Below are 25,983 nucleotides of genomic sequence, written 5' to 3' on the forward strand. Positions count from 1 at the left end.
GCTATTTATGAATATAATACTCTGTATGATCTCCCTAACCACAGACATCCCTATCAGTAAAATCTCTTTTCTCCATTCTCGTGCTGGTTTGGTACTTAGAACACTCCCTGCTATTTATGGATATAATACTCTGTATGATTTCCCTAACCACAGACATCCCTATCAGTAGAATCTCTTGTCCATTCTCATGCTGGTTCGGTACTTAGAACACTCCCTGCTATTTATGAATATAATACTCTGTATGATTTCCCTAACCACAGACATCCCTATCAGTAGAATCTCTTTTCTCCATTCTCGTGCTGGTTTGGTACTTAGAACACTCCCTGCTATTTATGAATATAATACTCTGTATGATTTCCCTAACCACAAACATACCTATCAGTAGAATCTCTTGTCCATTCTCGTGCTGGTTTGGTACTTAGAACACTCCCTGCTATTTATGAATATAATACTCTGTATGATTTCCCTAACCACAGACATCCCTGTCAGTAGAATCTCTTGTCCATTCTCGTGCTGGTTTGGTACTTAGAACACTCCCTGCTATTTATGAATATAATACTCTGTATGATTTCCCTAACCACAGACATCCCCTATGAGTAGAATCTCTTGTCCATTCTCGTGCTGGTTTGGTACTTAGAACACTCCCTGCTATTTATGAATATAATACTCTGTATGATTTCCCTAACCACAGACATCCCTATCAGTAGAATCTCTTTTCTACATTCTTGTCCTGGTTTGGTACTTAGAACACTCCCTGCTATTTATGAATATAATACTCTGTATGATTTCACTAACCACAGACATCCCCTATCAGTAGAATCACTTGTCCATTCTCGTGCTGGTTTGGTACTTAGAAAGTACAGTTTTGTACCTACCATAAATGTAGATGTTCGAAGATCCACATTGCTGCAGTCCTTACACTTGGGTAGTCCGCTGTCCTCGGTCGGCCCGAATATCAAAGTATAAGGCTGACGTCGGTCAAGGCGCATTTGACTGACATCAGGACGTCAGGGTACAAATGCGCATGACCGACGTCATATCCTCAGTCTTTTCTTGCCCCAGATGTCAGAAGACCCTAAAAATAAAGGTCAAAACCAAAAGACAGCAAACAAACAACCAAGCACCCTTGCACTAATTATATGTACAATATATACAATATACACAATATTTACAACCCAACCCACACAACCACCTCTAACTACAGAGGGGAAGGAGGGAGGGTAAATTGGACTGCAGCAATGTGGATCTTGAACATCTACATTTATGGTAGGTACAAAACTGTACTATGTTCTTCATCTCACATTGCTGCAGTCCTTACACTTGGGTAGAATCCCAAAGCAGAGGTATGGGAGGATGGCCAAACTATAAGGAAGCAGGAGCTGCCAAAATGCCCTGCAAAACAGCAGTGGCAAAACCAGCCCTGGATTTAGAGTAAAGTGGCAGGTGATAATGCCTAGAGAAAGTATGCACTGAACTCCAAGTAGCTGCCTCCAAAATATCCTTGGTTGCCACCCCTCAAATAAGCTGTCAAGTGGCAGTAGCTCTAGTGGAATGAGGCCTAATCCCAGCTGGAATCTCCTTGCCATGATGGGAATAACAGAAAGCAATGCAAAACCCAATCCACTTAGAAATAGTTTGTTTTGACACAGGCTTGCCCTGAGAACTCAAAGCAAAAAAGAAACAAATAACTGCTGAGACTGCCTGAACCCTTTAGTTCTGTCCAAATAATATCGCAACTGCCTGTGTACATCTAAAGTGTGCAAAATCTTTTCCCCTTTATTTTGGGGACTTGCATAAAAAGTAGGCAAATGAATAGTTTGGTTTAAAGCCACACTAGAAACCACTTTAGGCATAAAGGAAGGATTAGTACGTAAAGATACCCTATCCTTATGGAAAATTAAGAAAGGCTCAACTGCCATAAGGGCCTGCAATTCAGAAACCCTTCTTGCAGAGGTAATGGCCAACAAAAAAGCAGTCTTCCATGATAAATATTTCAACTCAGAAGTAGCTGCAGGCTCAAAAGGTTGTAGAGTGAGTTTCTCCAACACAAAATTGAGATCCCAAGCAGGAGTAGGAGCTCTTCGTGGGGGTCTTATATTCTTTGCCCCTCTAAGAAATTGCTTGAACAAAGGATGAGAAAACAATGGTGGGTCACAATCATAGTGAGCCGAAATTGCTGCAGCATGAACCTTAATAGAAGAGAAAGACAAACCTTTGTCCAGTAATTCAGTAAGATATTGAAGAGCCACACTCAAATTAGGCTCAGAAACATCAAAATCTTTTGCTGCACTCCAAAATAAAAGTCTCTTCCATTTATCTGCGTACACTTTCCTTGTACTAGGCCTTCTAGCTTCCAAAATAACATTCAAAACTTGCTGAGGAAGTGGAGGCCCACTATGGTTCAAAACAGAATATGCCAGGCTGTTAGGTGCAGAGAGTGAAGCTTGACATTGAGCAAATGGCTGTCCTCCTGTGACAACAGGTGTGGAATCGAAAGCAAAGGCCATGGAGGCTTCCGTACCAGACTTCTCAGTAATGGGTACCAGTGCTGTCGAGGCCAATCTGGAGCTATTAAAATCATCCTTGGCTTGTCCTGTCTGACCTTTAGAAGTACCTTTGGGAGGAGAGGCAGAGGTGGAAAGGCATACACATGAAGATTGCTCCAATTGAAAGAAAGAGCATCCACTCTCCAAGCTGTGGGATGAAACCTTTTTGTGCAAAACTTTGGCAGCTGATGGTTTAGTGGAGAAGCGAACAGATCTATGTCTGGAGTTCCCCATGACACTGTCAATTTCTGAAATACATGAGGATCCAATTTCCACTCGTGGGGATCCATAATTCGTCTGCTCAACACATCTGCTAAGGAGTTCTGTGCTCCTGGCAGAAACCTTGCCTGAAGATTGAGCTGTAAACTGAGAGCAGTCTCCCACAAAATCATTGCTTGCCTGCATAGAGGATAAGAATGCGTTCCCCCTTGCTTGTTGATGTACCACATGACAGTCGTGTTGTCTGTTAGAATCAACACCTGCCCTGGAAGAAGTAAATCCTTGAAAGCTATTAATGTAAACTGGACTGCTAACATCTCCTTCAGGTTGATATGTAGATGTTGTAGTCTGGCAGGCCACTTGTCTTGTATCCACTTTCCATTTAGATGAGCTCCCCAAGCTTTGTCTGAGGCATCTGTCGTTAAAATCTGACTCGCCTCTGGCCGGGTCACAGAGAGTCCCTTGTTTAGGTGACATTCCTGAGCCCACCAAAAAAATTCCTTTTGAATGCAAGGTATTATTTGAATGACAGTGTCCAGATCCTGGCAGTGCTGTGTCCATACATTTTGAGATACCATTGCAGCTTCCTCATATGCAGTTTGGCATTGGGAAGCACCAGAATACAAGATGCCATGAACCCTAAGGCTTGAAGGACTGTCCTTGCAGTCAGCCCGGACTGATGAGATAGTTGATGGAAGTAAAGGGAAAGACTCTTTTGTTTGTCTGGGGTTAAAAGGCCATCTGGGATGCTGTATTCAGTCTCACACCCAGAAAGCACATGTCCTGAGAGGGTACTAGACTGGACTTTATTTCGTTCACAGAATACCCCAGGCATCTTAGCACTGCTATCACATATTCCAAATGATGAAGAAGCTCTTCCCTTCCTTGAGCCAGAATCAGGCAGTCGTCCAAATAAGGATAGATCTGTATTCCTTTTAGCCTGAAGAAAGCTATCACTGGAGCCAGAACTTTCGTGAACACTCTGGGCAGTAGATAAGCCAAAGGGCAATGCAGAGAACTGATAGTGAGAAGTCCCAGCTCGAAAACGCAGATACTTCCTGCAACTTAGTCTGATAGGAACATGAAGGTAAGCCTCCTTGAGATCCAAAGTTACCATCCAATGATCTTTGCCCAGCAGAGGTAAAAGCTGCTGTAACGTCAACATTTTGAACTTGGGAATGTCCAGATAAGTGTTGAGGATAGATAAATCCAAAATTGGTCTCCACGTGTTCCCCTTCTTTGGTACTAGGAACAGGCGAGAATAAAATCCTAGGCCCACTTCTGGCATAGGGACCGGCTGTATGGCCCCTATTTGGAGTAACAGAGAAACTTGCTTGTGAGCCTCTATTCTTTGTTGAGGAGGAACGTCTGGCATGCCTTTGAAAGGAGGCAAGGTATGGAAATAAAACCTGTAACCGTGGTGTATGATATCCAATACCCATCTGTCTTGGGTAATTAAACTCCAATTTTCTTTGAAAAGTGCCAACCTTCCTCCCAAAGGTGCTGCCAGACGAGAAGGCTCTGGCAGGTGAAAAGGTAGGTCATTGGGTCTGTTTACGAAAGGACTGACCCCTGCCCTCTCCCGAAGACTGTGCAGGAGAACTCCCTGTTCTAGGCCTGAAAGAGCCCTGAGCTCTGCCCCTACCACGTCTAGATCTACCCCTAGACTGGGAATCATAAGAAGGATACGTCCACCCCTTAGTAGGCCAATTTCTACTAAACTTAGGAGGCTGGACCTGCAAAAAATCTTTAACAGTCTGCATAGACTTAGCCTTGTCTTCCATTTTCTTTAAAACTGCCTCAACAGGAGAACCAAACAACACGTCAGATTGTAAAGGAGCATCTAAAATCCTTGTTTTAACATGGTCAGATAAATTTTGATCCCTCAGCCAGGCGTGCCTGCGAAGAACTGACCCAGTGGCAGCCACCCTAGACGAGGCCTGTACAGCATCAAAACCACATTGCAAAGAATGCTTACCCACCTGTTCAGAAACATGTACTAAATCTTGCAACTCTTTACAATCAATACCTTCTGCCAGAGCATCAACCTTAGACTTCAATAGTGAAAGGAGATAGTTTTGGTATTTCAACATGTGAAACTGGCAATTCAAAGCCCTCATAGCAAGAGTGGAAGTAGTATAAACTTTCTTTCCCCATCTATCCAAGGCCCTGGCCTCTATCTGCAGGAACCGGATTCTTTACAACAGAAGCCTTAACACCTTTAGGCCCCTGGCTAACAGTTTCTGGGTCTGCCCTAGGACTCTTAAAAAGATACTTATGAGCTTCAGGCACCCTGTAATACCTATCCGGTTTAACAGGAGCAGGAGGCAAAGAATCAGGATTAAGAGAAGCCTCTGTAAAAACATCGTCCACTACATCCAAAACAGGAGGTATAGCCAAAGGCCTACGCTGGGGTAAAAACAAAAATTCCCTAAGCCTTTTCCTGGAATCAGAGAAGTCCTGACCTTCCCACTTAAAATGCTCCCTCATGGAATGAAGAGTTTCTGAAAAAGAAAAATCCTCAGGAGGAGAAGCAGAAGGAGTAGAATCATCCACATCAGAATCAGAATAAGGAGAGTACTCCTGCAAGTCTTCAGCCGAAGACTCTGAAACATCTGAAGCCTGCTCAAAACTCCCTAGCTCAGGCTCCACCCTAGGTCTCTTATCAGGAGGGGGCATAGAACCCCTAATCAAAGAAATCAAATCTTCTGCCATTTTAAGCATATGCTTCTTGGGCACAGTTCCTGGAGAACTAGGGGTAACACCAACTGAAGCTAAACCTAGCCTGCCCCTGGGAGAAGCCTTGGAAACAGAAGGAGAGGGCCTAACCACCCTAGGCAGGGAGGGGAGTATAGTAACCTGAGAAGCCCCATCAGCCTGGCCTGCCTCCTGAGAGGCCACATCCTGCAATAACAAAGTCTCTCCCTGGGATCCCAAAGAAACCTCCGGTGGAACCACCGGCTCCACCGACACCTCTAAAGAATCAGCGTCCAGTACTGACGGTTCCTCTAGCCTAGGTTTAACTGCTTTGTCCTTGCGCTTCTTCGAAGAAGCGGGCGTCGGAGCATCCGACGGCATTTTATAATTGCACCGCTTCCCGAAGACTAACCTGGCACAATCTAATCTTCTCTTTATAGTGCGCTTATTGAATCTAGCACAAGAGCGACACCCAACAACGTCGTGCTCAGGCCCTAAACAAGGAATACACAAAGTATGGTAGTCTCTATGCGGTATCTGTTTCCCACAAGAAATATAATTATTCACTTTTTCTGACATCCGGTAAACCACTGAGGCAAGAAAAAACTAAAATATTCCCCAACGGGTACTTAGCCAACTTTGACTCGGTCTGAAACTCCGAAATCGAACAATTTCAGAACGCCAACCGGCACTTGCAACGCTGCTTCTGCATTGGACCATGTGGCAAAAAAGACTGAGGATATGACGTCGGTCATGCGCATTTGTACCCTGACGTCCTGATGTCAGTCAAATGCGCCTTGACCGACGTCAGCCTTATACTTTGATATTCGGGCCGACCGAGGACAGCGGACTACCCAAGTGTAAGGACTGCAGCAATGTGAGATGAAGAACATCACTCCCTGCTATTTATGAATATAATACTCTGTATGATTTCACTAACCACAGACATCCCTATCAGTAGAATCACTTGTCCATTCTCGTGCTGATTTGGCACTTGGAACACTCACTGCTATTTATGAACATAATACTCTGTATGATTTTGGTTGTTTCCTTAAGAATCTGCATCCAAAATTTTACAATGATGCAAATATTGATCTCATACCTTGACCAGTCTTCCACTTGAAATGCACCCTACCACTTAAGAGAAGCATCCATAGTCATTGTGGCCTGGGGGTGGGGAAGAACAAAGGGCTCTACCACAGGCAACAGTAGGAACTCTAATCACCACTGAATGTGGCAGAAACAAAATGTCCACCATAATCGCTAGAAAGTCTAACTAATGAGTGACAGTACCAGTGAACTGCTGCAGTCCACTGTAAAATCCTCTTAGGTAATCTGGCAAGAGGTATGAGGCAAATACTCTGCCATGTGCCCAAGCAAAAGAAGTATTGAAGCAGATGACAGTCTGGGAATCTGAGAATGACAGAAGCCTGTAGATGAAATTAACTTAGTTGTGATAATGGTAGCTTAGCTGTCGGAGTAACCATATTCAAGTGGCACACAAATTCTAGCACATGGAACTGGTTCCAGGCGTTTTTTTTTTTTTTTTTTTTTTTTTTTTTTAATAAGATACTACTAAGCCCAAGGACAGACACAGCTGCAGTAAAAAGTCCCTGACTGATGACGGATTCATTCATGGAAGACGTCAGGAACCAGAAGTGCAGGTATGGAAAGACATGGAACCCCTGCAGTCTGAGCTAGGCTATTAATGCAATCCATCTGGTGAATACCTGCGGAGTTGTGGCGAGACGAAAGGGTAGAGCCCAAAATTGATGACTGGCTCCCAGTCAAAAGTGCAAGAATCACCTGGAGTGCCTCACTAACTTTATGCGAGGGGAGGCATCCTTGAGATCATAGAACACATCCAAGATTTTCCTTCACAAAAAGTAGAATGGGATGCACCATAACCATCCTGAATTTGGTCCATTTGACAAAACAGTTCAGTTTGTTGAGATCCAGAACAGGTCTAAGGCTGTTTTTATTGGTACCAGAAAGAATCTGGAATAGATCCAATATCCCTACTGGTCTGGTGGGACTTCTTGGATTACTCAGCTGGCCAGCAGTTTTTGAATTTCCATAGCTGCATCACTTCTCTGGAGGAGTATAACACCTGTAAGGGATTCCTGGGAATACTTTGATGTAAACAAAAATGGCATTGTACAACCTCTGGACATAATTCTCAACGCTAATATATCTGAGGTGATGGCATCCCAAGCTTTTGAGTGGAGAGCTAAGCAGCTACTGGGCAAACCCTTGAGGGATGCTGGAATTACCTCTCTGATAAAGCCTTGCAAAAGCCATGTCATGTGGATGGCATCCATTAAGGTTGCCCTTTCTGCTGCCAGGGGAACCTTCACTAGCAGTATCCTGGAAATTTTGCTGTGCTTTTAAAAAACAAAAAACAAACAAAAAAAAAAACAAAAAAAAAAAAAATAAATAAAGAAAAGAAAATTCCTTCTGGTTACTGGATAAGGGCTGCTGGGAGTCAAAAAAATCAAACTCCTACAGAGAGTATCCTTCCCTTTTTATGTTTACTCTTAGCCAGAGTTTCCTGAACCTTCAGGCCAAACAGGGAAGCACCATTAAAAGGTGCATTACACCAAAGGACACTTTCAAACAATCTGCAAAACTGCATAAATGCATCCAGGCATGAGAGTGTATAGCAATGATGGTGTCTGCTGGATCTCTTATTGGCCAAGTTGGACAACAGCCTCATGGAGGCATTGGATATGAACTGCACAGTCTACAAATAAGTCCCCAAGGCTTCCGAGTCTTACCCACATTTTGCACTTCAGCAACAAGATCTCAAAGTCTCAAGTGAGCAAGACAATTCTGAGTATGCAATGCAAAGGTAGCTGAAGTGTAGGTGCACTTTCCCAATCGGTCCAAGTTCTGTGACTTCCTGTTGGGCAGTTGGACTTAGCAAATCTCCCCACAGAAGTCCTTTAAAATGGCCGCTGCAATCACAATGGCATTCATAGCTAAAACATTACTCCAGTGGGCTTTGTCTTTAGGAGGGGTTAATGTCTTCTCTGGTTTCATGGGGATCAGTTCCACCACTATGGGTTCTTTCCAAGCCCTCAGAGACACCAGATTTATACAAGTGTCCTGGTGGGGGTTGAGGGGCACGCAGGGTGTAGGGGGCCTGCACCTAAGGCCTTCAAGAAACAGACTCCTCTGGGGAAGGACTCACCAATGAAGACATTATGTGGGGGATTACGCAGAGCCCTCCCCTTCATTCCCCTCAGGGGAATCAAAATATATCCTGCTGCACTTCCCTAGGTGGGAAACAGGAGGCATCATGGAAGAAGTGGAGGGCTCTGAATGCAGGGGAACATGGGAACCCAAAGGCTCAGTTTGTTGCAGAAGCAACGGATATAGATCCACAGGCACATACTGGACAGATTGAGAGGAATCTAAAACTGCCACAGTCCCCATCTCCAAACAGGAGAGGATTCTCTCCACAACATCAAAGGCCAAAACCGAAGCCAGACAATCAAACCCAGCTTTCCTCAGATGCACAGACCCAAGAGAGGCACACTAGTGACCAATATCAACTTTATCAGCTACAAACTTTGAGCCCAGAGCTGAACAGTCAAGAGCCAACTCACCTAAGTGCAAGGACGACTGAGATTTGGAAAGTTGACCTGGACCCTGGGGCAATGGCACCCACTGCCCAGTTCAGACAATCCCAGAGATAAGGATCGTGTTGGTGATTGTGGAGGGCAGCATGGCTGGACAAGACAACCCCAATGGTAAAGGAACAAAACAAGGAACAAAATTGAGAGTCAAAACCTCCGACTGTGGGGCCAAGGAGACGGGAGTGATACTCAACTGAATTGGAGCCTGCCGAATGGATCTGGAACAACTGATGACATCCTAAGGTTTATCTCCCAACTAACATGGCAGACTTAAGAGGCCACCACCAAGGCTTTAATGACCTCTTTGTGGCAGCGGGATCCAAAAGGCAAAGATCAGATTCGGAGGCAATAACCCCAAAGAAAACTCTACAGGAGTACTATGACAGAAGAGTGACTGTATTAGGCCCAAGAAAGCTGTAGGATTCTTAGCAAGAAAGGAGCTGGGGATGCAAAGTCAGGCAGTTATGACACTCTGATAACAAGTATGACAGATCGGGGTCAAGAAAGCACCACAAGACTAGAAGGGGGTTGGTGTTGAAGGCTGAAGGACGTGTACCTTTAACTTCAGCAGATCCTCCAAAGATGAGAAGGTTTATTTGCAATCCTCTTGCTCTCTCACAGAACTCCACCTCTCTCCCCCAGGAATGATCTTTTGTCTGCTTGTCAGATTTCTTACTCAGGGAGGGAAAGGAGGCACAGATAGTTTTGCAAGGTCCTTTTCAAATAGTGTAGCTCACCTTTATGTGCCAAACCAGGCACATGTCTCTAAATGGGCAGCATCCAAACAGAAGACACGTTCGCTGTGGGAATCCTGCCGACAGTCTATGTCCATATGACACACATTTTTAAAACTCTGAAGCCTTAAAACTATCTTAGGAATAAGACAGACACACACACACACAGTAAATACCACACAGTAACGTAACTAGACTAAACTACCCAATCTACCCATCTTACAATACAGAACACAAAAAAATGTTAACAGTTTTTCTTACTAGTTGTTAGATTTTGCAGATGAAGAATAAGGCAACATCATCTAAATAACTACCAACGGCATAGTCTGAGAGAAAATGAACAAAGGAGGAATGCCAACACAAGTCGCACACTTGCAGCAAAGCTAAACTACTAACTAACCACAGACCAACCCAAGAAAGAGTACAGGAAAGATTTAAAAAAAATGTAAAAAAAAAAATAGCTAAAAAGTACAGTTTTGTACCTACCATAAATGTAGATGTCCGATAGGCATGCATCTGCAGTCCTTACAAATGGGTTGTCCTGTCGTCAGGCAGCCCTTCGGTCGGCCGGATTCCAAAGTCTGGGTCTGGCCTTGGCTGATGTCGCACTTCACCCGACGTCATAGCTGCAGTTATTCGGGTATAAAGGTATCAGCCGACGCCATCTTCCTCAGTGTTTCTTGCCCCAGATGCCAGGTGCCCTCTAGGAAGGCAAATTTGGATAATTGCAAAAGTTTCCAAATAAGAGAGAGCAAAATAAAAATAAACATGTATATACATATATACAAACAAATACACCATAATAGATTCCCCCAGCTAGCTAAAAGAAGGGTAAATACCCTAGGAGTACCTCAGAGGGAAGGAGGAGGGTAATCCTGACTGCAGATGCATGCCTATCGGACATCTACATTTATGGTAGGTACAAAACTGTACTATGTCCTTCAAGGATGCATCTGCAGTCCTTACAAATGGGTAGAATACCATAGCCAAACTGGGAGAGGAGGAGTAATAAGATTATGGTGTAGTTAAGATCCCTTGCAAAACAGCAGTGGCAAAACCTGCTCGGGATCTGGAGTATAAGGGTAAATTATAATGCTTGGCAAATGTATGCACGGAGCTCCAAATAGCAGCCTCTAAAATGTCTTTGGTAGCCACTCCTCGTAAAAAGGCTGTGGTAGTGGCTGTAGCCCTTGTAGAGTGAGGTCTGATGTCTTCTGGAGTTTTCTTTCCATGGTAAGAGTAACAAAATCTAATGCACTTCCCTATCCACTTAGAGATTGTCTGTTTCGAAATTGCTTTTCCTTCCATTACTGTTGCATATGCTACCAGTAGCTGGTCAGTTTTTCTATTATTCTTGGTCCTGTCCAGGTAGTAGCGTAATTGTCTATGTACATCCAAGGTATGCAACAGTCTTTCTCCCCTGTTCTGTGGGTTGGGGAAGAATGTAGGCAGGTGGATAGCTTGGTTCAAAGATACCCTGGAGACCACCTTTGGCATAAAAGTAGGATTAGTTCTCATGGACACTATCTTGATGGAAAATCAGGAAGGGCTGTACTGCCATTAATGCCTGTAATTCAGAAACCCTTCGTGCTGAAGTGATTGCAAGCAGGAAAGCAGTTTTCCATGATAAGTACTGCAATTCTGCTGTTGCTGCTGGCTCGAAAGGAGGTAGTGTCAACTTTTCTAGCACAAAGTTCAAGTCCCATGCTGGCAATGGTGACTTTCTTGGTGGTTTTACATTTTTAATTCCTCTTAGAAACTGCCTGAGCAGAGGATGTGAGAAGACTGGAGGATCCAAGTTGTATTCTGCTGAAATAGCTGATGCATGAATCTTAATGGAAGAATAGGACAGGCCATTATGGAAGAGCTCTGCCAAGTATTCCAGGATGTTAGCTATGTTTACCAGTGACACATTCCCTCCTTTTGCAGTACACCAAGTAAGATATCTTTTCCATGTTGCTGAATAATTTTTTCTTGTTGAGGGTCTGCGAGCCTCCAAGATTATGTCTTTAACCCTTTGAGATAATTCTGGATTATTTGTTCTTAAGCAATGTTCCAGGCAGCCAGCTGCAGTGTTTTCAGGTTTGGATGCAGGGTTTTGAAGTTGTTCTGTGTCAGCAGCAAGGGAACTAGGGGCAGAGGCCATATTTGTTCCCGAGACATACTCCTCAGTAATGGGTACCAATGTTGCCTTGGCCAGTCTGGAGCTATCAGGATGATCCTTGGACGGTCTTCTTTGATCTTCAGTAGCACCTTGTGCATCAAAGGAAGAGGTGGGAATGCATATGCTGTCAGGTTTTTCCAACTGAAAGATAGGGAGTCCACTTTCCAAGCAAGGGGGTGGTACGTCCTCGTGCAGAATTTCTTCAGTTGGTGATTGTGTAGGGATGCAAATAAGTATTTCTGGTAGTCCCCATTTTCCTGTAATGGTTTTGAAGATGTCCGGAGCAGCATCCATTCGTGGGCATCCGTGGTAGTTCTGCTTAGGATGTCTGCTAGAATATTTTCTTTTCCTGGCACAAAAATTGCTTGTAACTGAATGTTGAAGCTCAGGGCCACGTTCCATAGGTCCATTGCCATCCGGCATAGAGGGTATGAATGTGTGCCTCCCTGCTTGTTGATGTACCAGATAACTGTGGTGTTGTCCGTCCTTATCAACAGTTTACCCTGTTGAAGGAAAGGTCTGAATGCCTGGATTGCCAGTTTTACTGCCAGCATTTCCTTTTGATTTATGTGTAGGTGCAGCTGGTCTTGAGTCCATAAGCCTTGTATGCACTTGTCCAGCATGTGCGCCCCCCCCAACCGAGGTGTGAGGCGTCCGTTGTTATGGTCTGGCTTGGTTGAGTGCTGTGGAAGGGCAGTCCTTTGTTTGTTTGACAGGCCTGAGCCCACCATTGGAATTCTTGCTTCAGGCATGGAATTATTGGAATTTGGGTTTCTAGGCTGTGCTTGTGCTGAGACCATAAATTCCTTAGGTACCACTGTAACTTTCTCATATGTAGTCTGGCATGTGGAATCAATATTATGCAGGATGCCATGTAACCCAGGGCTTGCAGGACTTTTCTTGCTGTTAGCTGGTTCTGCTTTGTTAATGCCATGAAGTAGAGAGGGAGTTGCTCCTGTTTTTCTACTGTTAGGAATGCCATTTGTTTTGATGTGTCCAGCTCTGCACCCAAAAAGGTTATCCTTTGGGATGGTATCAGCCTTGACTTTTTTATATTGACTGTGTATCCCAGGGCTTGTAGTAGATGAATGACCCTTTCCAAGTCTTTTGTTAATTTGTTTTTGTTGTCCGCTTGTAACAGGCAGTTGTCCAGGTAAGGGTAAATTTGAATTCCCTGAAGCCTGCAATGAGCAATTACTGATGCCAGGCATTTCGTGAATACTCTGGGCGCAGTAGATAAGCCAAAGGGCAATGCTGAGAATTGATAATGCTCTGATCCTGCAAGAAATCTGAGGTATCTTCTGCAATTTGGTCGTATGGGGACGTGCAGGTATGCCTCCTTGAGATCTAGAGTTACCAGCCAAGACTCCTTGCCCAGCATGGGAAGAAGTTGCTGTAGGGTCAGCATTCTGAATTTTGGAACAATGAGGTATGTGTTTAAAGCGGACAGGTCGAGAATAGGTCTCCATTGGTTTTCTTTTCTTGGTACCAGGAAGAGTCTGGAGTAAAATCCTTGTCCTTGTTCCATAGATGGTACCCTTTCTACAGCTCTCATCCTTAGTAAGTGAGTTATTTGTTGTAGAGCTTCTGTCTTCTGATTTGGAGGTAGGTTTGGCATTCCTCTCTTCCTTGGTAGAGTATGGAAGTGAAACCTGTAACCTTGGTCTATTGTCTGTAAAATCCATTTGTCTCCTGTGATGTAATGCCAGTTTACTGAAAATAAGGCTAGCTTCCCGCCTAAGGGTGCTTCTAGTTGTTCCCTGGTAGGCGGAGCCAGAGCCAAGTAACTGTGATTGTCCTGTGGTGGTGGCAGGATCTGTGGCTGTACCTCGCTGGTTGTTAGCCTGCCACTGACGTCCCCTGTAGGCACCTCTGGATTGACCCCTGCCTCGAGCGCCTATTCCTGCCTCTCTGAGCTCTGTGGGTGTCTGGAAAGGACCAATTCTTGGAAGGCCAGTTCCTGCTAAACCTTGGAGGCTGGACCTGCAAGAAATCTTTGACTGTCTGGACAGATTTCGCTTTCTCTTCCACCTTCTTGAGCACCTGTTGTGCAGGGGAGCCAAACAAATTGAGCTTATCCATGGGAGCATCTAGGAGCTTTGATTTGACATGGTCTGGTAAGGACTGCTCTTTTAACCATGCATGTCTTCTGATCACTGTACCAGTCATGGCTGATCTAAAGGAAGCCTCCAGTGCATCATAGCCGCATTTTAAAGAATGATTACTGACCTGCTGAATGTTATGTACCATTTCCTGAACAGATTTTTTGTCTAATGGTTCATCAGAGGACAGATTTTTAGTTAACTGATCTAACATAATTCCACATGATTCAGTATCAGGAATTTGACAGTTCAAGGCTCTAGCTGAAAGAGTAGCAGAAGTGTAAACTTTTTTACCCCATCTCTCTAAGGCCCTAGATTCCCTTTCAGAGGGGAGGGGGTTTTTGGCAAGGGTAGCTGCTACAGCCTTGGGTCCCTGGGAGATAGTTTCGGGACCTGCAAGAGGAGCCTTATACAAATGATAATGTGTGTCCGGAACCCTGTAGTATCTATCGGGCTTAGCAGGGGCCGGAGGAAGAAAATCAGGAGCAGTACAAGCATCATTAAATGCATCATCCACAACAGTAAGTACTGGAGGAATGGCTAAAGGCCTATGCTGTGGCAAATGCAGAAAGGTTCTAAGCCTTTTCCTAGAGTCTGTAAAATCCTGGCCCTGCCATTGAAATTGTTCCCTCATAGCATGCAAGGTTTCCCCAAAGGAAAATTCCTCAGGCGGAGAGGCAGAAGGAATGGACTCTTCTGCATCAGAGTCCTCATAAGGAGAAAAAGGGCCCACTGGAGGGTTAGAATTATCCGATTCATCAGAGGAGTCATCTGTAGAAACTGGCTCAGGGGGCTCTGCTCTAGGCCTCTTCTCTGGAGGTGGGTGAGAGGCCCTGTCTGGGTGAGGTTGGGATCCCCGGATCAAAGAAATGAGATCCTCTGCAAGACTAAGCATTTGTGAACTAGAGCTAAGCCTGTGAGAGGGGGTCTTAGCAGGCACAGTTTTGGTAGATTTTGCTGCTTTAGCCCTGGCAAAGGCCTTAATCTACATGGATGCAGGTGGCCTAGCAGCTCCACGTGCAGGGGTAGAAATATCCAAGGGTATAGTATCAGATAAATCCTGTGAACCTGCAAGAGCGGGTGGTATCTCAGAAGCAGATTCCACCATGCTGGATGAGGCCTCGGTAGGAGGAACGCTTTCAGCCGAAGGAAGAACCGTGGACTCGGTTTCAGCCGAAACCGAGACACTCGCGGTTGGCTTAACCGCGGTTTCGGCCGAAACCGCGGACCGCGAGTGTTGGTCCTTTTCCTTGCGCTTTTTAGAAATTTGCGTAGTCGGAGGATCCGACGGCATAATGTAAGCAAAAACGGAGCCGAAAAACTCCTCAGCAAATTCCGACCGGCGTCTAAGCGTCCGCCGGTTGAAAGAAGCACAGGCTAGACAAGCTGCTATGTCGTGGTCTGGGCCTAGACAAGGTAAGCAGTAAGAGTGGAAATCTTTATGAGGTATTTGTTTCCCACAAGTTAAACAGTTATTCACTTTTTCTGACATCGGCTGAGGCAAGAAAGAGTCCCCAACGGGGTACTTAGCTTTTTTGAAGTCTTCGGTAGCTTTTTTGAAGTCTTCGGTAGTAGTAATCTCTGGTTCTGACAGACCGGCACTTGCGAACAGCTTCTGCTTCGGGCGCCACGCGGCAAGAAAGACTGAGGAAGATGGCGTCAGCTGATACCTTTATACCCGAATAACTGCAGCTATGACGTCGGGTGAAGTGCGACATCAGCCGAGGCCAGACCCAGACTTTGGAATCCGGCCGACCGAAGGGCTGCCTGACGACAGGACAACCCATTTGTAAGGACTGCAGATGCATCCTTGAAGGACATCACACTAGCTGAAGGATACCAGATGACCATGATCCTAACACAAAGGCAGCAAACAAGATCTAAGGAGAGGATGCAACAGTAGGGGGCTTTATGTGTATAGGAGGTAGAGCTCTGGGTCTGAACATTTTAAATATGACTGGCTTTGCATCCAAGTTGGATCAGATAACCACAGGTTGAAACTAAATGGAAGAAAACATTGGTTCATAGGTTTCTACACCAATTTTCTACAAGCTCATCCAGACAAAATGAAAATAATAAATGCAGACATACCTGGACCTGCTGTCCTCTCTTTAACTCGAAGTACTTCAAGTCAGAAAGTCTAACTCTAGCCTTAACATCAGAAGCATTTTTTATGGTACTGTTTATAGGAACATGAGCCTGTAAAAAAAAAAAAATAAAAAATAAAAATAAATACAAATAGGCTTTGAATTACTTTCAGCACACACTTCATTTTTTATGTAGAGTGAATAGTTTATTGCGTGCAAACTCAAAAAACAAAACTTTTTGAGAAGTCATTCACCAAGTTTTGCTAATCTCCAAGTACATGGAGGCTAGCCTCAGTCCCTCCTGAATCACGTTAATGTAAATGTTGACGTAATGAAGGCCAATAATACTAACCCTGTTTAAAGATATACAGGCTGTAAAACAAGAAAGTACAAAGCAAATGGCAAATAAAGCACTTGAAGGACCTACCAGGGAAGGGACAGCAAAGCCCAGATTTTGCAGTCAACTTCTAACCCTTGGGTGGCATCCATTAAAGTTATCTTCCTGCTCAGGAGAACTGTCACTAGGGGCATCCTGAAAACACTGCTGTGATTTATGAAGGAAAAGTTGCCCCACCCCCATATCATAGTTCCTAGACAAGGACCTCTGAAGGGTGGAAAAGCAAACCATAACAGCAGAGAAGGTCACTCCATCTTGTTCACTCCTGGACAGAGCATTTTTGATCTTTGGACCAGACAAAGGATCCATCAAATGGGGCGATTATGATAAGCAAAGTGAAACAGTCCACAAAGCTACACAAGTACATCCAGGCATGGTGGCTCATTGTACTTCCAGTGCCTGCAGTGCAGGCCATAGCATCAGTAGCATTAGAAGCTTGACACTTAAGTAACTGACTGCATCATGGCCTCTAGGGCCTTTTGAAAATCCCAACGCTGCTGTGTCTTCACAATTTGACATCTCCAAAATAAAGTCGCTTTGAAGCCTTGTCAAATGAAGGAAATTCAGCACATGTAAAGCAAAGGTGACTTTGGTCTAGTTGTGGTTATAAGACTGTCCAATGCCGAGGACTCCCTGTTTGGGGGGTGGACAAAGGGAGTCTTTTCAAGGAGGCTTCGAGAGATAAAGACTCCTCATGAGAGGTGGGCCTCGGTGCCAAGTCCAAGTGAAGTTTCATCAATTCTAGTAAACTGCCAAAAGAAGTGCTTTAAGGGGAGAGTTACTTTTCCTTCAGACAGAACTGGGAGGGGATACAGAAGATGCAGTGGGCCACATAATGAAGGGTGTTCTAGAGGCCTAAATTGTGTTGGCTATCCCAGAGCTAACTAATGAGTACTGGAGGAAACAGATGGAGGAAGAGATGCAGACAGATCAGTCCTGGCTAGAGGCACCAGTTTCAGAGCAGAAAGGACTCCCCTGCACAACAGCAAAAGCAGACAAAGGTCAGACAGCTTGACCTGGTTTCCCTCCAATCCAAAGATCAAATGAAGAGACTGGTGTATGGCATCAACTCTAATCAGACATCAAGATTATAGAGATAATTGTTTGAACATGAAGCACCTCAAGGATGGGAGGACTCCAGCACTCTTAAGAGTATAACCCCACCATAGGGTGTCAGTCCCCATGCTTCAGCTCTGAGCAGCACTCAGCTGTAGCAAATGCCAGCGTCAAGAAAATCAATGGGTGGGCACACTGAGGAAATGGAAAGGTTACAGCCAAAGGCACCATAGTCTTGGACCTTGGAAATTAAGTGTAGGGGGCCGATCCATAGGTAAATCTGGGCTTGTAGGGAAGAACACATCAATTACTCCAGATACAAACTACAAAGGCTCCTGACTAACCTGGCAGACCTTGAAGAAGCTATGGATGTCAGCTTCAATAACTTCTGGACAGGCTGAACCAAGCATCAGAACCAGAAAGTAGAGGCTAAGATCAGAACAGCAGGAGGTCAGAGTAATAGGATGGAAAAGAAAATGTATCCTGTCCGAGGTGGAAGGAGAAGCTACTGACACAGGAAGGGACTGGGACAACTAAGGGTAGGGGAGTTAAAATGAATCTAAACCAAGAAGCGTAACTTCTGGTGTTAAGTACTGAAGGGGCAACAAAAGCATGCCTTTTGCCAGAGAAAAATCAATTACCGGTAAATCTAGGAATGGGGCTGGGTCTATGTCAAACAGGAGGAATGTTTGCATTGGTCTCTTTCTCTACTTCTTGCATTGCCTTTTGAAGATTTACCCTTGTTTTGTGTCTCTCTCATCATCTAACATTTTTTGTCCTGACACACTGGAATGGGGAAGGAGACAGAGATGGACACAGTAGCAGCTGAAAGAAGAAGAAAGCTCTTAAGAACCATTTTAACCCTTCTAATCAGCTAAGGTTCTACAGCCAAAGGCAGAACATGCTTTTCTTTCCACATCTAAGTCCACCGTACCATAACAGTTGTCACATTTGACAAGCGTGTGTGTCTTATGGGAGCAGTCTGTGCCCACCCAACACACACTTTTTGAATGCCAAAGCAAGTTTTACTATGTCCACCAAGACAGACACTAAATAAATGTCTACATCAATAAAGGGGCAGCAAATAACCATCAATACAATCACAATAATGAGAAAAAAGGAACAAATACTTGTTTTTGAACAGGGAGATGAGAAAAAGGGCGGCAAAGTCGATGGAAGGATTTACAATTTTATAAAAGCTTCTAAAGCTATCCAAGCTAAAGAAGGCTAACTAAAGTTATCCAAGTAGGTACTTGCGTATTATCGCAACCAGATTTTTAACGGCAATACTGGTTGCTTAACGATCATGAAATATGGTTGTTTTATTACTAAAATGTTAAATAAGCTTAATATGCTGCAAAGGCGTGGATCTGTTTCACTGCTCCACAGCAGGTTGCATGGCCAAAGTGTGCCGCAATGCAAACTGTTTTAATTTGGTAGTAATAGAATGCAGGGGTGCACTTTTCATACAGATCAAGAAGCACTGGGTCCAGTTTAGCCAGTTCAACAGTATAGTAACATAGAACAATGTACTCGTAGTAATCCAAGCCTTGCAGGTGATGCAGTATGGCTAGGGTTTTGAAATCCCATAAACCATTTCTACTGTGTAAGTTAAGGAAAATATTCATTACAATCCTGAAAGCATTCCTTTTTCACATGCTGTCAAAATGCTATGGCTGCATACTAAAAGCCTTTCCATAAACAGAGATAAAGCAAGAAATATTCTGTTTCGACAAATGATGCATCACTACCTACCCCTTTCCAATACCTATTGCATAAATGTGAAATAACCCCCCCCCCCCCAAAAATGGAAAAGAACAAAAAAAGCAAACTATTTATTTGACAGTCAGACTTGTTTCTAATTTTGTGAGCCAATCAAATAGTTGCAGCACTGGCAATCCTCAGCAAGTGATAGTGAAATGACATGAAATTATTTATAATGAAAAGTCCAGCACCATACAAACGTAAGGTCTTACCCACAAAAAGTAGTATAATGTAAACAACAACATTTGTACAACATTAATGACCATATGTCATGATCATTAAGCAACCGTTTTTTGCCGTTAAAAATCTGGTTGCGATAATACGCAAGTACCTCCAAGTATAACAATGCCTTTGAGGCAAGAACTAATAATATTACTGAAACTTCAGAGTCATCATGAAGGAGCTCAATGGACCATGTCTGTTGGCAATGGTGACAAATGGGATGTGGGGAGATGGAGCTCGAAGACGGAAGATTCTGAGGGTGCTGGCTTTCGATCCAGTAAACCACAGGTTGAAATGGAGAAAAGGCAACATCAGATCATAAGTTCATCCTGAAAGGGCAGAATCACTCACAGGAAGAATCAGATACCACATATTCTTCAGAATCTAAAACAGAAACCCAGAAAAGTAAAAAGCTAAACAAAAAAAGTTTCTCCCTTCACAATCATGTACAGATTACATTTTTTCAGCCTCTTCAGGGTATGTGGAGTCCCTTTTTCTTTTTTTTAAAACTACCTTACCCTGAGCCAAAACCAATTAAATACTCTTGTCCAGAGTAACTGGTAAAGCAAAAAAAGGTTTAGTTTTCGGTCTCTTTTTGACAGGAATTTGTGAAGAAATAGACGCAGTAGTGCCAGCAACAGCTACCGCAAAGAATATCACCACATTCTAAGAAATGGCACAAAGATTTAAAAAAAAAAAAAAAAGAAAACACGCAAGTCCACAGAGATTCCGACACATCCAGCTCAACAACTTAACACATATTAGCGCTTTTGTTTTATTTTATACTAAAACTTCTTCAGATAAAGTGAACTGAACACACACACTAATTCTGAAAGGTCATGTGACAACTTTTTAAAAATCATGTGACAGCCAAAAACATTTAAAATCATGTGACGGCCAAAAAACTTTTAAAATCATGTGATCAGCTTTAAATCATATGACAGCCAAATCCCATGAACAAATCGTGCATTAAGGCAACTATCAATAAGTTCAAAATTGGAGTAAACAAAAATCAAAAGCTGAATATTGGAATACATCGACCTGTAAAACATTCTTTTACCAAACAATAATAGTTTTAATTAAGAGCAATCATTAAACAGCAAATGCTATACTGAGGAAATCTGTCTGATAAAGGTAGCAATACCTTTCTAAAGCTCTTAGTTTTAAAAGACAGCTAATAAAAATCTGGTCATTAATCCCTAGCCAAGAACTTGCAATAAGTGTGAACTGCCAATATAACTCACGTTTCTTCCAACTTAAATTGCCACGGGCCACCACGTTCACTAGGGGTTACCTTTTCCATAACTGGAAATTTAAAAAAGGTGATCTGGCCATTTGATTAAGTGTTTGGCTATGGCATTGTTTGTTTTCCTTTTTGTAATTTCGTATAGATGTTCAGCAATTCTTTCTTTGAAGGTCCGCTCAGTTTGGCCTATGTAGGAAACTGGGCAGTGTTGACAGAGTGCAGCGCATACTACCCCCCCCCCCTCCAGTCAGACAGTTAAATGCTCCTTTTACATAAAATGTAAAGTTCTTTATAACAAACTGCTCACCCATCAAATGTATGGGCAGATGGAACAGCATCCACATTTAGACATGAGGAATTCTGTTACTCGTGTGGATGTTCTGTTTTTAAAATTACACCCCCTTCTGTATATTATGTATACACCAGACATAAAATACAGAAAGAGTTGCAATTTTAAAAACACTGTGGGACACTTTAACAGCATGTATGGACTACACCAGAAGAATTCAAAGAAAAATATGAGTTGTCTGAGGAAACACGTTTCCCATAGCAAGGTCACCCACCTGTGGCTGATACTAGCACCCAGTCAGCAGTAGTGACAACAGTTATTTAATCTTTTGGGAGCTTTTTTGTGTGTGTGTGGCTGGAAGAAGGTCCAACAAATGGTTCCATGATCAAGCCAAAAATTGTTCCCCGGAGAAGCTTAGTAGCAGTATCAGGTAAAACAGTAAAAATGTAACCTTTTTCTAGAAGGAAAAAAAAAACAGTAAAAAGCAGTTGAAACATTTTCTTTAACCCTATAAAGTAAAAATGAAAGTTATGTACTTACCATAATGAGAGAGATCCATGTTGACTGATTTTCATCTAGTTCAACATATGGGATTGTCAGATCCGACCTACAACGAATTAGAAGTATTCATTGTTCCACGGCTCTGACTCCTCCTCTGTCCATAATTCCTTGTACTGTACTCCAACTCAGATTGAGTATGCTTCATATAGAAATATGTATACATAGTTTGAAAAGGTAATCTGTAAATGTAGGAAATGGATGGAGCAAGATGATTAACAATGTGATAGTATAGGTTGCCAACAGTGGTCAGAGACAGGGTGTAAAGTACAGGTCACTCGATCATCTCAAAGCTATCTATACACAATTCGGTAATTTGGAAAGGGGACAGGAAGCTGAACCAGACGAAAATCAGTTAACATGGATCTATCATTATGATTAGTAAATAACTTTCATATCCAATGTTGTCTATTTTCATCTGATTCAACATATGGGACAGAATCCTAAGCCATCTTTCAAGGTGGTATCAATGATGGACATTCCCGAGGATGGTGGAGCCAAAAGAAGAGAGATCTGGATTGTACATCCAGCTTATAATGAGATACAAAGGTAGCACAGTGGACCAGGTCATTACAGCACAGACATCAACAGGTAGTCTCTTAGAAAAGGCTATTGAGTTAGCCACTGCTCAGGCTGAATGGGCCTTAGGTATGGACTGTAACTCTAAACCCAGCCATGCACTGACAAAGGAGAGACAACTCGATAACCACCTGGACAGAGAACCTTTGGTAACAGCTTCTCCAAGCCTAGAATTAGAGAAGGCAATAAAAAGTTAAGATTTTCTAATTTTTAGTACAGTGCAGACAGAATCTAAGTTGACAATGCACATCTAGCATGTGTAGAATATATTCCCCTGCATTCAAAAACTTAGGAAGAAAAACAGGTAACTCTATGGATTGATTTATGAGAGTTATGGATGCCACCTTTGGGATGAAGGATGGATTAGCTTGGAGTGAGACCTGATGCTTCTGGAGAACTAAGTATGGAGGTTTACACAAGAGTGCTTGTAATTCTGAAATTACATTTGTGAAATATGGCTTTACAAGAAACAAGGCTAAAAATGACTGGACATTTGTTGGCATTTGTTAAACTTATAGGTGAACTGTAAAGCATATCCCACTTTACGTCAACACTGATGTCCCTCTCGCCAGGCTGAGTATAGAAAAAGTCAGTCAGTTGTTTATCAGGGGGCCAGGATATGGCATATTAAGTACACAGGTCACTGGATCAGAAGTAACAATATGACTTCTTCAAAGCCAATGTGGGTGTAAATGATCTAAGGTGCACCTCTTTAGACTATACGAAGAGGAACATTGTACAGATCATGGAACATATATCTCACACTGGTATGAGCCTACCATTTAGCGACATTTTACCTTTTCCACAGATGATGCCACAATATGAACAGACTATGACCAATTTTAATAAATGGCTCAGTTTCTTCAGTCATTCTAAGGGGGTGCAATATTTGTTAGCATGGAAGGAGCTTGTGAATAGACCCCGCTGCTTTGCCAGGGATGGTCTGCACCTCTCTCTGCTAGGCTTTCAAATATTATCTAAAACATTGCCCTTCCCCATAGTGCCTTTTGTAGGCAATGCCAAACAAAGTACTTTCAACATAGCAAATCACAACCAAGGAAATCTAATAGTGTTACTGCTCAATCCTAGGAGTCTAAACAAACTCCACTCCCAACAAACTCTCCTCACCCGACAGAACGCGGATGTCTGTGCAGTCAGACATGGATTAGAGCCATGGAGAGCATGCCAGCAGTGCAAGTCTATAATGCCCAAAGGTTGAGGTGTCTAGATTTACATCAAAAATAAATATACCTCAAGGGATGTTTCAAACAGGATGATGCACCTGAGCTTCTCCACACATAAAACACCATAGGCAAAATCCGATACCACTTTCATGAAAGCTATAGTTCCCCCCTCCTTACTGGAAACTCTCACCATCCAACCTAATACTATACTCATGGGAGACTACAATCACCATACTAATAACTGGGAATCATACAAGACAACAAACATGCAGGAACAGACACCCCTGGATTTTGTAAACACAATCTCCCTGGACAAGACTGCCAATGCACCAATCAGGGGAGCAACCATACTGTATCCAATCCTCACTAATACAAGTAAGTGCTGCACAAACCATATTGTACTGCCCTCTCTGGTAACAGACCACAAAATAGTCTCTTCTGAAGTAAAAATAAAACCTAGAAACTCAGCAAACTCTGGAATGTTCAGAAACAATTCAAGACTAGCCTCCTACTAATACGTGATAAACTGGCAAACCCTGATAACAGAAACCCTGTACAAGCATGTTAATAACTGTATACAGGCAGCTGTACCCACCAGGAATAAATATAACACTAACTCAAAAAAAAAAAAAAAAACAAGCCACCTTAATGAAATCAAATCAACAAGTTCTACAGCAGGAGGACCAAAAAAAAAAAAAACACCTGGCAAAAATTAGCAGGTGTAGCACCAGACAGGATAAAAGCACTTTCAAAAACTAAATAAATTCATTGGAAAAATAAAGTCTACCAATGCCCAATTTGAAGTAAATTTGGCCTAGCAGGCAGAGGACAACCACAAAGCATTTCTTTCGCTATATCTGTAATCTCAAAATGCAATACATAACGTCAAGCACAGGCCATTGTTAACGAACCCACCTCTACTAAGCCAGAACATATAGCAATCCTACTGGCAGACAAATTCAGCATTTCATATTGCTACAAATGGACAACAAATTCTTGGAGAGATCCATCGAGCTGCAACGGGTACCTAAGGGATTAAGGATTTTTTAACTTCCGATAGGATTTGAAGGAGGAAACAAGTTTTACGATGACTTGACAACTTTGTTTGATCGCACAGGTATGGACCTAAAGAGGCTGATTGTACGTAACAATAATGTTAAACTAGTTGGATTAAAAGAACAGCTTGTAGCCTTAAATAGCAGCATTACTAACGACCTATTTAAATTTAACAAATTCTGTTCTGATAATATTTTGAGAGATATTGACAATTTTGTCAACAAGTGGCTTGAAATTAAAAACAATAAGCTCCTGAGGGATAGCAGTGAATACGCTGAAAAAAGAGCTTATACACACTTAAGAGCTAATAAAACAAGAAGGCAATTGGAGGTGAGAAAGATCAGGTCACAACATTACACCCTCAGTAGAGGCTACAATGATGGAACCTATTACAACCCACAACAGGGCCTTTAACAGAGAGGCGAACAGGTTTTTTTTTTTTTAGAACCGCCCTCAGGCAATCCGAAAGAATACGGGACTGATACCAGGGTCAACAATATCAGCAGGACTATCACGACGGTCCAGGGGGACGTCTGTTCCACCAAACAAACCATACAACCACACACACACACATCAGCTCAACACAACAGACAATTAAATTACGAGTTTGATGGGCATCTCAATAACATTAGCGGTGACTCATGTAGGAACCCAAGTAGATGTGCCAAGGCAATTGGATTTGAATTCCACTGGGGAACATTTACACTATGACAGACAATGGTTCCTTTAACATATTTCTGGACACAATACAAAACGGAGGTTTCACAATATACAACTACACTGAAAATGAGTGATCACCGAACTATGTCACACTGTTTAAAAAAGGTTTTACCTTTATCCCTAATTTCAAGTATGATACAGGGGAAAATTTTAATTAATTTTAGATTGTATGTTAGACTGCTCAATTTGAACATTTTTTTTTGCTAACAATGTCAGCCCCAATACAGGGGAAGGTTTATTAGTATTGAAAAGAACCAGTACCTTTACACTCCCACAAAACCCCGTGGTACACTTATTTGAAGTGCTATGCAAAACACAAATATGCAGATGTGTCAGGGGAAAAACAGTATTGCAGGACAACCTGACCACCAGTGAAAGATTCTGTTTGAAGGAATTAATTTCCGCAGACAAATATAGGTTAATGAAACCCGACAAAGGTGGCGGGGTTGTGGTTATGTCCAACACAGACTATCAGAGTAAAATGGCCTTTATGTTAAGTGACAATGATACATATGAGAAGGTTTCCAGGTTTGAGATCTATAGGGCCTACACTAAATTGGATTGGCAGTTGCATGAATTACTGGATGGGTCACTGAACAAAGATGAATATGACTATCTCATGGTTGAGTTACCTATAACACCATCCATCTTTGGCATTCCGAAAATCCACAAAGATGTCAATAATCCACCTTTTAGACTATAGTTTCAGCTAAAGGTTCCAA

General features: G+C 42.8%; 1 protein-coding gene across 1 annotated transcript in view; it reads right to left on the reverse strand.

The window, feature by feature from the left end:
• Positions 1-25,983, reverse strand: part of TDRD1 (tudor domain containing 1) — a 2,513,511-nt gene that overhangs the window by 2,259,005 nt on the left and 228,523 nt on the right. The window contains exon 4 of the mRNA XM_044055533.1: positions 16,195-16,302. Coding sequence (XP_043911468.1) covers positions 16,195-16,302 — 108 coding nt within the window. The remainder of the gene's footprint in view (positions 1-16,194; positions 16,303-25,983) is intronic.

This window comes from Protopterus annectens, chromosome 14.part0 (genome assembly GCF_019279795.1).
Source record: "Protopterus annectens isolate FY-2018-M chromosome 14.part0, PAN1.0, whole genome shotgun sequence".
Taxonomy (NCBI): domain Eukaryota; kingdom Metazoa; phylum Chordata; order Ceratodontiformes; family Protopteridae; genus Protopterus; species Protopterus annectens.